This window comes from Eschscholzia californica, unplaced genomic scaffold (genome assembly GCF_041429995.1).
Source record: "Eschscholzia californica isolate CP2 unplaced genomic scaffold, dmEscCali1.0.p SCAF_2, whole genome shotgun sequence".
NCBI classification, from domain to species: domain Eukaryota; kingdom Viridiplantae; phylum Streptophyta; class Magnoliopsida; order Ranunculales; family Papaveraceae; genus Eschscholzia; species Eschscholzia californica.
Window position 1 is genome coordinate 3,577,319 of NW_028238309.1, and position 12,062 is coordinate 3,589,380.

At 37.1% G+C, this 12,062-nt stretch overlaps 1 protein-coding gene across 1 annotated transcript; it reads left to right on the forward strand.

Moving 5' to 3' along the window:
* Positions 1 to 1,863: 1,863 nt before the first annotated feature.
* Positions 1,864 to 5,846, forward strand: OTP51 (endonuclease). Its single transcript, XM_086662878.1, has 2 exons — positions 1,864 to 2,810; positions 3,584 to 5,846. Exons 1-2 carry the CDS (start codon positions 2,085 to 2,087, stop codon positions 5,474 to 5,476), a joined length of 2,619 nt encoding a protein of 872 aa, XP_086519004.1. The 5' UTR covers positions 1,864 to 2,084; the 3' UTR covers positions 5,477 to 5,846.
* The last annotated feature ends 6,216 nt before the right edge of the window (positions 5,847 to 12,062 follow it).

Below are 12,062 nucleotides of genomic sequence, written 5' to 3' on the forward strand. Positions count from 1 at the left end.
TATATTATGAAAAAAATACTATTAAATCCATTTTGAGCCTCACATGCAAACAACCCACCAAAATGACTCTTTTATTTTGACTGATTTCCACATGATTCTCTGAATTTCCATTCTGTCACGTTTTCTAATGTCATGTACTCCGTAACAGACAAATATTAAAGATAGAAAAAAGAAAGGGTTACCAAAACGTCTCCAAGATTTTTCACGACCGCCCACCGCCAACTTTTCTATACATAAATTCTCATATTCATGTCTGCATTCACTTCTGCCTATCTTTTTATCCCTCCCTCCTTTTTAATTAGAATTTGCCATTATGGTTTAGGAAAAAAACTTCAAACCTTAGTTTAGGAATTTCCCATACTTGATTCCAATTAAAATAAAGTGGAAAGACAGAGAGTTGGTGTTAGAGATGAAGATGAAAAGATTAAGAGATAGTGTTGCAAGAATGAAGTGAAGATGAAAATGTTGTGGGCTATTGCCCTTCTCACTTCACAAAACAAAATTACGGGTAGTTTCTTTATTTTTCTTTCTCTAAATTTATCTCCTTTACAGCCATAACATCTAATCCTAGTATCCTACAAACAAACTAGAAGGGCACATTTGGAATTCAATGTACATGCCATTCGAAAATGAGACAAAAAGAGATTTTAGAGAGATGTTAGTTGGTTAGAATATGAGAGTCATTTTCGTGACTTGGTCACTATATGGGGCTAAAATAGAATTAACTCATTTGAACGAGTTTATTTTATTTTGCCCCCCCCCCCCCCCCCCCGATTTCCGATCACATGTATTCTGGGAGATGAATTCACCTTTTTTGTTCATGCCTTTGAAACACAATTAGAATGGGATTTGAGGGTTTTCTCAAACTAGATATGGTCCTCCGAACTGTGACCAACCTTACCTTTCACAAGGCCCAAAGCCAATTAAATTTGGAGCCCTTAACATACCATGGGGTCTTGAACCTTAGTCATTTGCGACAAAAACCACACTACGAATCGTTAGGGTGATAATTTTAGCAGAGGCGGAGCCACTAGTGGGCTCCACTGGGCTGCAGTCCGGGTGAGAATATGATAATAAAGGTAAGTGGTACATATATTCACATGAAGATCTTTAGTTGAGTGGTAAAAGCTGTGAAATATTTAGCTTCAAACCGTGGTGGTGACGAGTTTGATCCCGGCCACACCATTTTTTGAGATTATTTCTTTATTACTTCTAGTTTTCAACCCGTCTCTTAACTAATTTTTAGCTCTGCCTCTGAATTTTAGTTTGTCTTGGGCAAATTTTAAATTCAAAATAAATGTGATCTAGACTTTGAAAAAATAGGAGTCAAAATAATCATTTTAGAAGTTGATCATCTTTGAGAATCATTTCAGTGAGTTGGTCATCTTGAAGACTCAAAACGGAATTAACTCTTAATTTTATATAATTGAATTTAAATGTGTCTTAGACGTATCTATAGTAAAAAATTAATCAAACAAACGTTTTAATAGTACTATATTTTCTTTGATAGAAGATGTAGTACTATTTTTTTTTTTTTGATGAAAGGAAGTTGTTAGAATATCACCATGGTAATCTTATTACCTTGTTTATAAGATTGTACAAACAAGTCTTTTGTATTGCTAATAGTATTATTCGCTTGATCAGTCTTGAAATTCAGAATCGTGTACCACCTTATAAGAAAATAGTTCCCAACCGTTTACAAAAGAAACCAAATTTCGTTAATGACTAATGTAGATTGTAGTCGATTTCTCAAAAAGAAAAACCAATTTTAGATAACAATCTTATGTGACTTGTCATAATCTGTATTTTATACGATTCTGATCTACGAATCACAAATCACAACAACCCAAATAAATTTTTTGCCACAACTTTGGGTATGTTAAATTTTTAAGTTATATAGGATTTTATCCATCAATTATTGCATTTGGGACACAAGAAAAACCTAAAATTTTCTATTTTGTTCCAAGACTCACTCAACCTCTCCCCCAAAGGGCTAAACCCCAAATTTGCCGCCATTTTCACGATAAGGAAGCTAAGAAGAAATACTAGTAGTAAATATATACAAAGATAATTCAAGTAAGAGAATGCTCCTCCGGAGCGGAGCTCAGGAGCTCTTCTATTCATCTTCTTCTTCCTCTCCTGGTTCTACTTTTTCCTTCTCCTTACACCATCATAACCAAACCCTAACTTCTTTCTGTCTCACTTCTCCAATGCCCCCTTCTATCTCTTCTTCTTTTAGGGTTTTACGTTTTCTTACTCTCTCTCTTTCTCGCTCTAATAACTTCAACAACCACTCCCGCCGCCATCTCTGTCATTTTTCATCTCACAAATCAAAACCATCTCTTTCTTATCTAGTCTTCTTTCCGAATAGCTTAAGAAACCCTAAATCATCTCGTTTTCATTCTGCCCATACTCCCTGTTCATCTTCTTCTTCTTATTCGTCGGCAGCTGCTTTGACTCCTTCAGTTGAGCAGTTAGTTCCCAAGGCGGAGGAGGAAGAAGGGGAGGAAAGGGTTGAAGAAAGGTGGGATTTTTATGGGCAGAATGGGAATGAAGATTTTGTGTTTGAAGTTGATAATGATTTGAAGAACTCACCTTCTTCACCTAAGATTGAAGTAAAAGAGTTGGAAGAGCTTCCTGAACAATGGAGAAGATCAAAGTTAGCATGGTTATGTAAGGAATTGCCTGCACATAAACCAGGTACTTTGATTAGACTTCTTAATGCTCAAAGGAAATGGCTTACCCAAGAAGACGCTATGTATATTGCTGTTCATACAATGAGGATTCGAGAAAATGAAACTGCTTTTCGGGTATGTTGAATTTGGTTTAAGATTATTGGGTAGCTTAAGTTTGTGTTTTTCCTGAAAATTGTTGCTTTTTATTCGACTTAATCTTATCGTTTTTTCGTCGGTTCTTGCTATATAGATGTATATATAGTAATATAGCAATATTGAGGTAGTAAATTAGAAGAAATGGGGAGTAAGAACATTGGGAAGAATTGGGAGTTTTGTATTTTTTAAAGATTGAGATTGGGTAGGTAATCGTGATGGAAGTGCAGACTTGAAACGATAAGGACATTTGATTACCAGTACATTATAGGGTTCAAAATAGTCCATTTGTAGTGCACCCACTTTGAAAACCTGGAGGTGACAAGATGGATACTTGGTGGATCCATCATTTATTGATACGTCTTCGTAAAGGTATAAATAAAAGTAGATTAGTCTAGGATGACCGTTAGGGTAGTTTCAATGGCCTTTTAGGGTTTATGAGTGTCTTTAGGATAGTTTCATGGCAGTTATGAGCATATTGCATCCTTATGATGTATCCAAGCAATTTAATGTATGGAATGGTTATTGTATTCACGTAATCCTGTAACTTCAGAAAAAAAAAGATAATCCATTTGTAACTTGAAATTGTAATAATTGTTGCCACATAAGTTATAGGCAAATTGCTGCCAGTGATCAAGTGAAAACTTATTGATACTCTTGTCAATTATCTCATTCTTTATGAAAGTTACCGCAACATTGGAATGTTTCACCTACAGTTTTTCGCGATTGCAGACTAATCTTTGTTCCATTTTCAGGTGTACAAATGGATGACCCAGCAACGATGGTTTCAATTTGATTTTGATCTTGCTACCAAACTAGCAGATTACATGGGGAAGGAGAGAAAATTTTCAAGATGTCGTGAGATATTCAACGACATAATTGATCATGGTCAAGTGCCAAGTGAGTCAACTTTTCATATCTTGACTGTTGCTTATCTGAGCTCATCCGTTCAAGGTTGCTTGGAAGAGGCTTGTGGAATTTATAACCGTATGATTCAGTTAGGCGGGTACCAGCCTCGTCTTAGCTTACACAATTCTCTCTTCAGAGCTCTTGTAAGTAAACCAGGAGGCGCCTCGAAGCATCACCTCAAACAAGCAGAGTTCATTTTCCATAACCTGGAGACATTTGGGCTCGAAATCCAAAAGGATATTTATGTTGGCTTGATTTGGTTACATAGCTACCAAGATGAAATTGATAGAGAGAGAATTACGACACTGAGAGCACAAATGCAACAAGCGGGATTCAACGAGGGAAAGGAGGTGATTTTGTCATTGTTAAGGGCTTATTCTAAGGAAGGAGATGTAGAACAGACAGAAAGAACTTGGCTTGAACTCCTTGGTTCCGACAGTAGTCCTCCATATCAAGCTTTTGTTTGCCGAATGGAAGTCTATTCCAGGGTTGGACAACCTATGAAATCACTGGAAATATTCAGGCAGATGCAGGAGCAGATTGGGTCAACAAGCTTTGTGGCGTATAATAAAATTATCGAGGTTATGTCTAAAGCAGAGGAAGTTGAAATTGTTGAAACCATTGTGAATGAGTTCATAGTGAGTGGTATGAAACCCCTTATGCCGGCTTTTGTCAATCTTATGAACATGTACTTCAAATTGGACTTGCACGAGAAGTTGGAAGCAACTTTCTCTCAATGCCTCGAAAAATGCCACCCGAATCGAACTATTTATACTATTTACTTGGAATCTCTGGTGAAAACTGGTAATATTGTTAAGGCTTCTGAGGTTTTCAGTGAAATGCAAAGCAATGCGACTATTGGTATTAATACCCGATCATGCAACACCATGTTAGGTGGGTTCCTCTCGTCTGGAGATCACATAGAAGCAGAGAAGTTGTACGATTTGATGTGCCAGAAGAAGTATGACATCGAACCTCCCTTGATGGACAAACTCGAGTATATTTTGAGCTTGAAAAGGAAAGTTGTGAAGAAGCCAATAAGCCTGAAGCTAACTAAAGAACAAAGAGAGGTCTTGGTTGGTCTGTTATTGGGTGGTTTGATTATAGAATCCGATGAGGAAAGGAAGAACCACAGAATCCACTTCGAGTTCGACCAAACCTCAAGTGTTCATTTTGTTCTGAAGAGATATTTCCATGATGAATACCATGAATGGTTAAATAATCCGAGTAGAAGAAGTGATGAAAATGAAGATGTACCCTGTAAATTCTCGACGATTTCGCACTCTTATTTTGGTTTCTACGCAGATCAATTCTGGCCAAAGGGACGTCCTTTAGTTCCAAAGCTGGTCCATCGATGGTTATCACCACGTGTACTTGCATATTGGTACATGTATGGAGGATATAGAACAGCCTCTGGAAATATTCTGCTCAAGTTAAAAGGCGGAAATGAGGCAGACGTCGAGAGGATTTGCAAGTCATTAAATTCAAAATCTTTGAACTGCTCAGTTAAGAGAAAAGGGAGGGTTTCTTGGATTGGTTTCCTTGGAAGCAACTCGTTGTGGTTTTGGAAATTAATTGAGCCTTTCGTTCTAGATGACTTGAAAGATCTTCTAAGACCAGATGCTCAATCCTTTGAAGTTGCAGAAAACCAACATATAAACTTTGACAGTGAAACAGATTCTGAAGAGAAGTTTTCAGACTACAGCAATGATGAAACAACACGGAACGACAGTACCTGAGCATTTGATGCTAAAACGGGTGTGTATACTTTGTACTGTTTAGTCTGTTTGTATTCGTTGCTCTCGCTCGAATAAAATAAACCCGAAAAGACCTTAGTGTTGACAAATCTAATACTAGTAGTCCTAGTTAAGTGATTTAACATACTGAACTAGACTAGTTATCTACAAACTTCATGTCGACTGAACCTCAAAAGATTATCATATCATAGATGATGCAAACATAGTTGTTATCTGTGTTAAATTAGCCGCTGGTGATGAATTGTATCTATATGACCTGAGATTTGTCGAATGACGGAATGAGTCAGTTGTATGATGCTGTTTCTAGTATAAATACATTATGATATTCAATTTTGTTTATTAAGTTCCAAAATTTGTTCATTCACATCTACAATATGACATAGTTTACCTGCTTCCGCAAAAGTTCTGGTTTTTCAATCTATCGAAAACCATATTTTGATTGAATATGTCCATAAAGGGGTGTCCAATTTAATAACTTTTGGTTGCAGTAGCACCTTTTTATTAGATATTATTTTACAACATAGGCACCAGACTTCTAATTTATAATCCAATTTGCTCTTCAATTGTTGTACGTTTTTTTTCTTCATAATTTGACAAATTATCGCGTATAAATGGCCCTTTCCTCTAAAGTTCATTTGAAGGCTACAAGTCAAGGCTAACAAGTCAAAGTCTACTTCAAATTTACACGAAATAAACGGTTATAATCTTCGAGTCAACTCCTTGAGGGGGTTTCAGGGGGAATGCATTAGGTTTGCAGTGAGGTTATGAAGCTAAGTATACCAAAAATCCGAATGTACTATAGAGGAGTTGATCACCAAAACCCTAAGAAAGGGGAGGAGAAATTTGATTGAGGTCTCATGATCCAAATTTACTTTGGTAAAAAAAGATCTATCATCTTTTTCTCTTCTGCTCCTTGTTGTGGTTTTAGTGGGATTGCAATGGGTCGCATCGAGTTGTAGGGTTAATCATATACGCGCGTTTTGGCATGTTAGACACACCACACCAAAATGTAGAATTACCATGCAAACCGACGTGTTATACTGTACACACCTCACTTTCTTCCCCAAATCTCGCCGGAATATCATTGCCGGAAATTCCCTCCCTCCCTCTTTCACTCACAACACCACCACTACTGGCCAAACCACCACCACCCACTTACACTATAACAAGGAAATAAGCAACACAGGAGGGCAATTTATTGACACATTTTATTAATCACTGAATCTGAATAACAGGACTCAAATTCATTAGATTGTATCAACAAAAACTGAACAAAGATTTACTCTTCACAGAATCAACAGAAACAGAACTACAATTTTATAACCAAAGACATTAACAGTTCATCTTCTCTCTTATCTTCATCTTCTCTATTATCTTCATCTCCAAAACAGAACAAAATGTACTACTAATATACTTTCAAGATTCATATATATGAGAACAGATAAGAATCATATCGATTAGGCTTCTATTCTACCACAAGTGATTCCACAGAAAAACCATGAAATTACGAAAAGAAAGAATCAAGAATCTCAATACCGACACCAATATTGACACCACCATAAACAAACCAATAAAGAAGAACCCGACATCCATGAAGAAACCAGGACGATGTAGACTTCTCATTATTAAATCTTTGATCTCTGAATACAATATTGATTTATTACTGACAAGAAGGGTTGATATTCTTTGAGTTTCTTGAATAGACTTGGAAGGTGTCGTCGGGTGGAGGAAAACAGAGTATTTGTGGGATCGTCGTTCCGTAAATTCCGTCTGATGAATGAAGTTGGGATATATTGAAGAGAGAATCATTAGTTGGGATGGAAAAAGTTGAAGAAGAGAATATGGAATTTTGATAGACAAATTTTTTCAAGGATTTGAAACCCCAATTGTTGATAACAATGCATGGAAATTGTTCTTGAGTTTTGTTTTTGGTAGGGAAGAGATTAGTTGAGATTCTTGAATCATCTTGGAAGGTTTGGGGTTTAGGGAAACAGAGTATTTGTGGGATCTTTCCATTAGTCACAATGCATTGAAATTGTTCTTGAGATTGTAGTGTTTTTGCCATGGAGGTGAATGTGGTGATGAAGAGAGGGAAGATGAGGAGAAAAACCAGGAAATTGTTCTTGAGATTGTCGGAAGCCATTAAAGATGAAAACAAAGAACCAGAGGAGAAGAGAGAGAAATCTTCTTGAAAAACCAGGAAATTGTTCTTGAAATTGTGGGAGATGAGAGTGTGTGAGAGAGTAGAGAGAGAGAGAGAGAGAGAGAGAGGGAGAAGAAGTGAACAGAGGGGAAAAGTATATAGGGAAGTTTTATAAGGCCTCCACAATTTTGTTAAAAGGCCTCCCATGAACCATTTTACTTGCTAAATTATCACTGAGGGGAGGCCTATTAACAAAAATGAGGGGTCCCTATAAAATCTCCCACGTATATATAGAGCCAGTAACAATTTCATAACTGAAATAACTAACTAACTAAGTAACTAACTTATGTAATGAAGGTCATGTACACCCCCAAAACTTGCTAGAAGTTTGCATCACCTTCTTTATGACGCCTACGTATAAACGAGTGAGAGGGTTGGTTTACTTGACCTACATTGTAATCGGGCGTTCGGTTTGTTCTGTGGAGATGTTTGGGTTCTATTTTGACAAGCTAGAAAACGAAAACCTTTTCTCATTGTCATTCCCTCCATTCCTTCTTACCTAATTTCTCATAGGCGATGAAAAATCGTTAATAATGTAGTAAAATCAATATATTAAGTATTCTTATCTGTGAAACTCGTCATGGCTGGATGGTAACTTGTGTGTTTTCATTTTCGAGTCAACTCTCACTCTCCCTCTAGATGCACATTTTCATTCTTGATGGATAGATAATTCCTGTTTAAGTCTATGGTAGGTCTCTTCTATCATTTTTTTTCATAAACAAATGACCAAAGGGACATCACATCCGGTCCCACTTGAGTAATGTAGCAAATTTTCGTTATATGTCAACAACAACGACTTTTTAACTATACGAAAAGTCCAAAGATACTATGTAAGGGCAGGTCACAGAAGCCCTGGATAAGGGGTTTGTTCAAAGTTTAGCGATCCAAACTTTCTTTGGTAAAAAGGAGATCCATCGCTTTCTTTCCTCTTGAGCTCTTTGTGGAGATCTTGTTAAGGATGCAGTGGGGCCGCGATGAGTAACATCGAGTTGTACGTAGGGTTGTCATATGCACCGTGTCTTTTTGTTATTCATACCGCATATGGTTTTTTTCTATTCATATTTCGTACCACATATTATACAAACCTATGCAGCCCGACCGACTACATCAAGAAGGGATACACATCCCTTGATTTAGTAGTTACCCCTGTAAACAAATGACTTAAGGGGCTTTGCATCCTGGGCCACCCGTGTAATATAGCATATTCTCCGTATGTAAAAACAACAATGCTTCCCAACTATACAAAAATATCCGAAGATACTATAGAGGGGTGGGAAAAGGAGAAATTTGGTCGAGGTCTCGTGATCCAAACTTTCTCTTCAACTTCTTGTGGTCGGATTGCGTTAGGGTTGCAGTGGGATCACAATGGGTCGCATCGAGTTGTAGGGTTTCGTCATATACCCTGCGATCTTTTTTTGTTATTCAAACCGCATGTTAGACACACCACACTAAAAGGTAGAATTACTATGCAAACTGAGATGTTTATACACTCCTCACCTTCTTCCCCAAAACTTCACCGGGAAATCGTTGCCAGAAATTCCCTCTCTCCCTCTCTCACTCACACCACCATCTCTACTGTCCAAACCACCACCATCAACTATTCTCTCTCTCTCTCCCTCTCTCTATATGAAGACACAATAACAAGGAAATAGGCAGGCAAAGCACAGGAGAGCAATTTATTGACACATTTCATTAACCACTCAATAACAGGACTCAAATTCATTACAATCAACAAAAAAATGAGCAAGATTTACACTTCACAGGATCAACAAAACTACCAATTATAACCAAAAGACATTAACAGTTTATGTTCTCTCTTATCTTCATCTTCAAAACAGAACTAATATAGTTTCAAGATTCATATATGTATATGAGAACAGAGAAGAATGATATCGAGTAGGCTTCTGGTTTATCTTATGATCGATTTAAACAATGAATACCCAGTTTTGGATTCTTATAATGAACTCAACTCATTCTAACTGAAGTGATTCCATAGAAAAATCAAGAACTTGCAAATCAAGAGAATCGCGATATACGCATTAAATATTATCGATAGATTGAACAAATAGTAAACCACCAACTCCATGTTCGATAGAGGAGGAGTGATTACAGTATCTTCGATCGTGGAATTTGATAATATTGATTCATTACTGACAAGAGTTGTGTTGTTGGAATTCAATAATATCGACTCATTACTGACAAGATTTGTGTTGTTGGAATTCGATAATATTGATTCATTCTTTACAAGATTTGTGTTGTTGGAATTCGATAATATCGATTCATTAGTTGAGATTCTTGAATTATTTTGGAAGGTTTCGAGATGATAAAAACAGATTATTTGTGGGATCGACCCATAAGTCGCATCTGATAATTGAAGTTGGGAAAGAGAATCATTAGTAGGGATGGGAATAGTTTCAGAAGAGAATGGGGAACTTCGATCGATAAGATTTGTCCAGTAATTGAAACCCATATTGTTAACATCAATGCATTGAATTTGTTCTCGAGATTGTGGTTTTTTTGCCATGGAGGTGAATGTGATGATGAATAGAGGGAAGATGAGGAAAAAAACCAGGAAATTGTTCTTGAGATTGTGGGGAGCCATTAAAGATGAAAAAAAAGAACCAGAGAAGAAGAGAGAGAAATCTTCTTGAAATCTTTTCTTTCTTTTGAGAGGATTTTTCAGTGTGAGTGAGAGTCAAGATAGAAACAGAGGAGATGAGTATATATAGAGCCAGTAACAACTTCACAAACTGAAATAACTAACCACTTAACTAACTGAAATAACTAACCACCTAACTAACTGAAATAACTAACCACTTAACTAACTTATATAATGAAGGTCATGTACACCCTCATGAGTGCTGGAACTTTGCGTTACCTTCTTTACGACGTCTAAGTTTTAACGAGTGAGGGCGTTGGTTTACTTGACCTACGTTGTAAATGGGTGTCCGATGTGTTCTAAAGGGAAGTTTGGGGATGTATTTTGACAAGCTAGAAAATGAAAATCTTTATTCATTGTCATTCCCTCTGTCCTCTTATCCAAATTCTCGTAGGCGAAGAAAAATAGTTAGCAATGTAGTAAAATCAATCTATTAACCTATCTGTGAAATCGCCATGGTTGGATGTAGCTTGTGTGTTTCTGCAATGCACGAGAGTGGGGGTTCGAATCTTGATGTTTAGCGGAAATAAGATGGGACAACCCACCAAAGTACTCACTTTTGCAAACCCATTTTCCTTCTGCAACTCCCATTTTTTCAATGACCCAAGAAGAACATGGACAACACCATCGGAGAGAGAGAGAGAGAAATCTTTTCTCTCCCCCCCCCCACCTCCCCCCACCCCCCGTCACCTTTTTTTTTTGAAGTTCAATTCATTTCAAATATCAAAACATCACGATGGGTCTGTTATAAAATATAACAATTCCGTTGCAGGATGGGTTGAAATTATAAAAGTTAACTGAAATTGGATCTCAGCCACAAGGGAGCTAGAAACATGGACTCAATCGGAAGCTGCGAGATCTTGGGTCCTTAAATTTCAAATTTGGGGGTATGGTCGCGTGGCAACACATGAGTCTTAGAGTCTACCACATAGTGCTAACACACCGTTAGTTAAGCGCCATGGGATTATCCTGGAACCATCCGTTAGAAATCCGACAGAGGAAATAGAGTCACCCTCGAGTATATATTGTTGCACCCTAGTTCTTAAGTCATTTAGTGAATATGGCAACACAAAGAAGATGAACAAGTCCGACACAAAATATTCCAACCAACTGTTAGCTAGAGGCGAAATAGAGAGGGAGATATAGTGAGTCAATATATCGCTTTCGTTTTCCCTGTATACCTCTTTGAATTTCTATCTCTTCATGTTTTTCTCTCTCCTTCTTCCTGCCTCTCTCTGCGACTAAGTGTTCACATTTAATCTTTCATATTGAGTCAACTCTCTTCCTGTCTCTAGATGAACTTTATTTTCGAAGTTGATTCCAATTTGTCATATATGTCATAGTTTTTTGTTATTCATACGGCATATTATACGCACCACCCCTAAAATTGCATGTTATACACCCCACACCCAAAATGCAGACTTGCCATGCACACTGCGATGTTATACACACCTTTTTCCCCAAAATTTCACCGAAATTTCGTTGCCCAAAAATTCTCTCTAAAAGACATGATAACAAGGAAAAAACCAAGCACACGAGAGCAATTTATCGACACATTTTATTAATCACTAAGTCTGAATAACAAGACTCAAATCCATTACATTGTATCCTAGTTCAAAAAAAAATTATAACCAAAAGACATCAACATTTCATCTTCTCTATCATCTTCATCTCCAAAACAGAACAAAATGTACTACTAATATATG

Coding starts and splice junctions, on each gene's coding strand:
- OTP51 (XM_086662878.1), top strand. CDS start 2,085: ATGCTCCTCCGGAGCGGAGCTCAGGAGCTCTTCTATTCATCTTCTTCT. Junction 2,811..3,583: donor AAAATGAAACTGCTTTTCGG/GTATGTTGAATT, acceptor TTCCATTTTCAG/GTGTACAAATGGATGACCCA.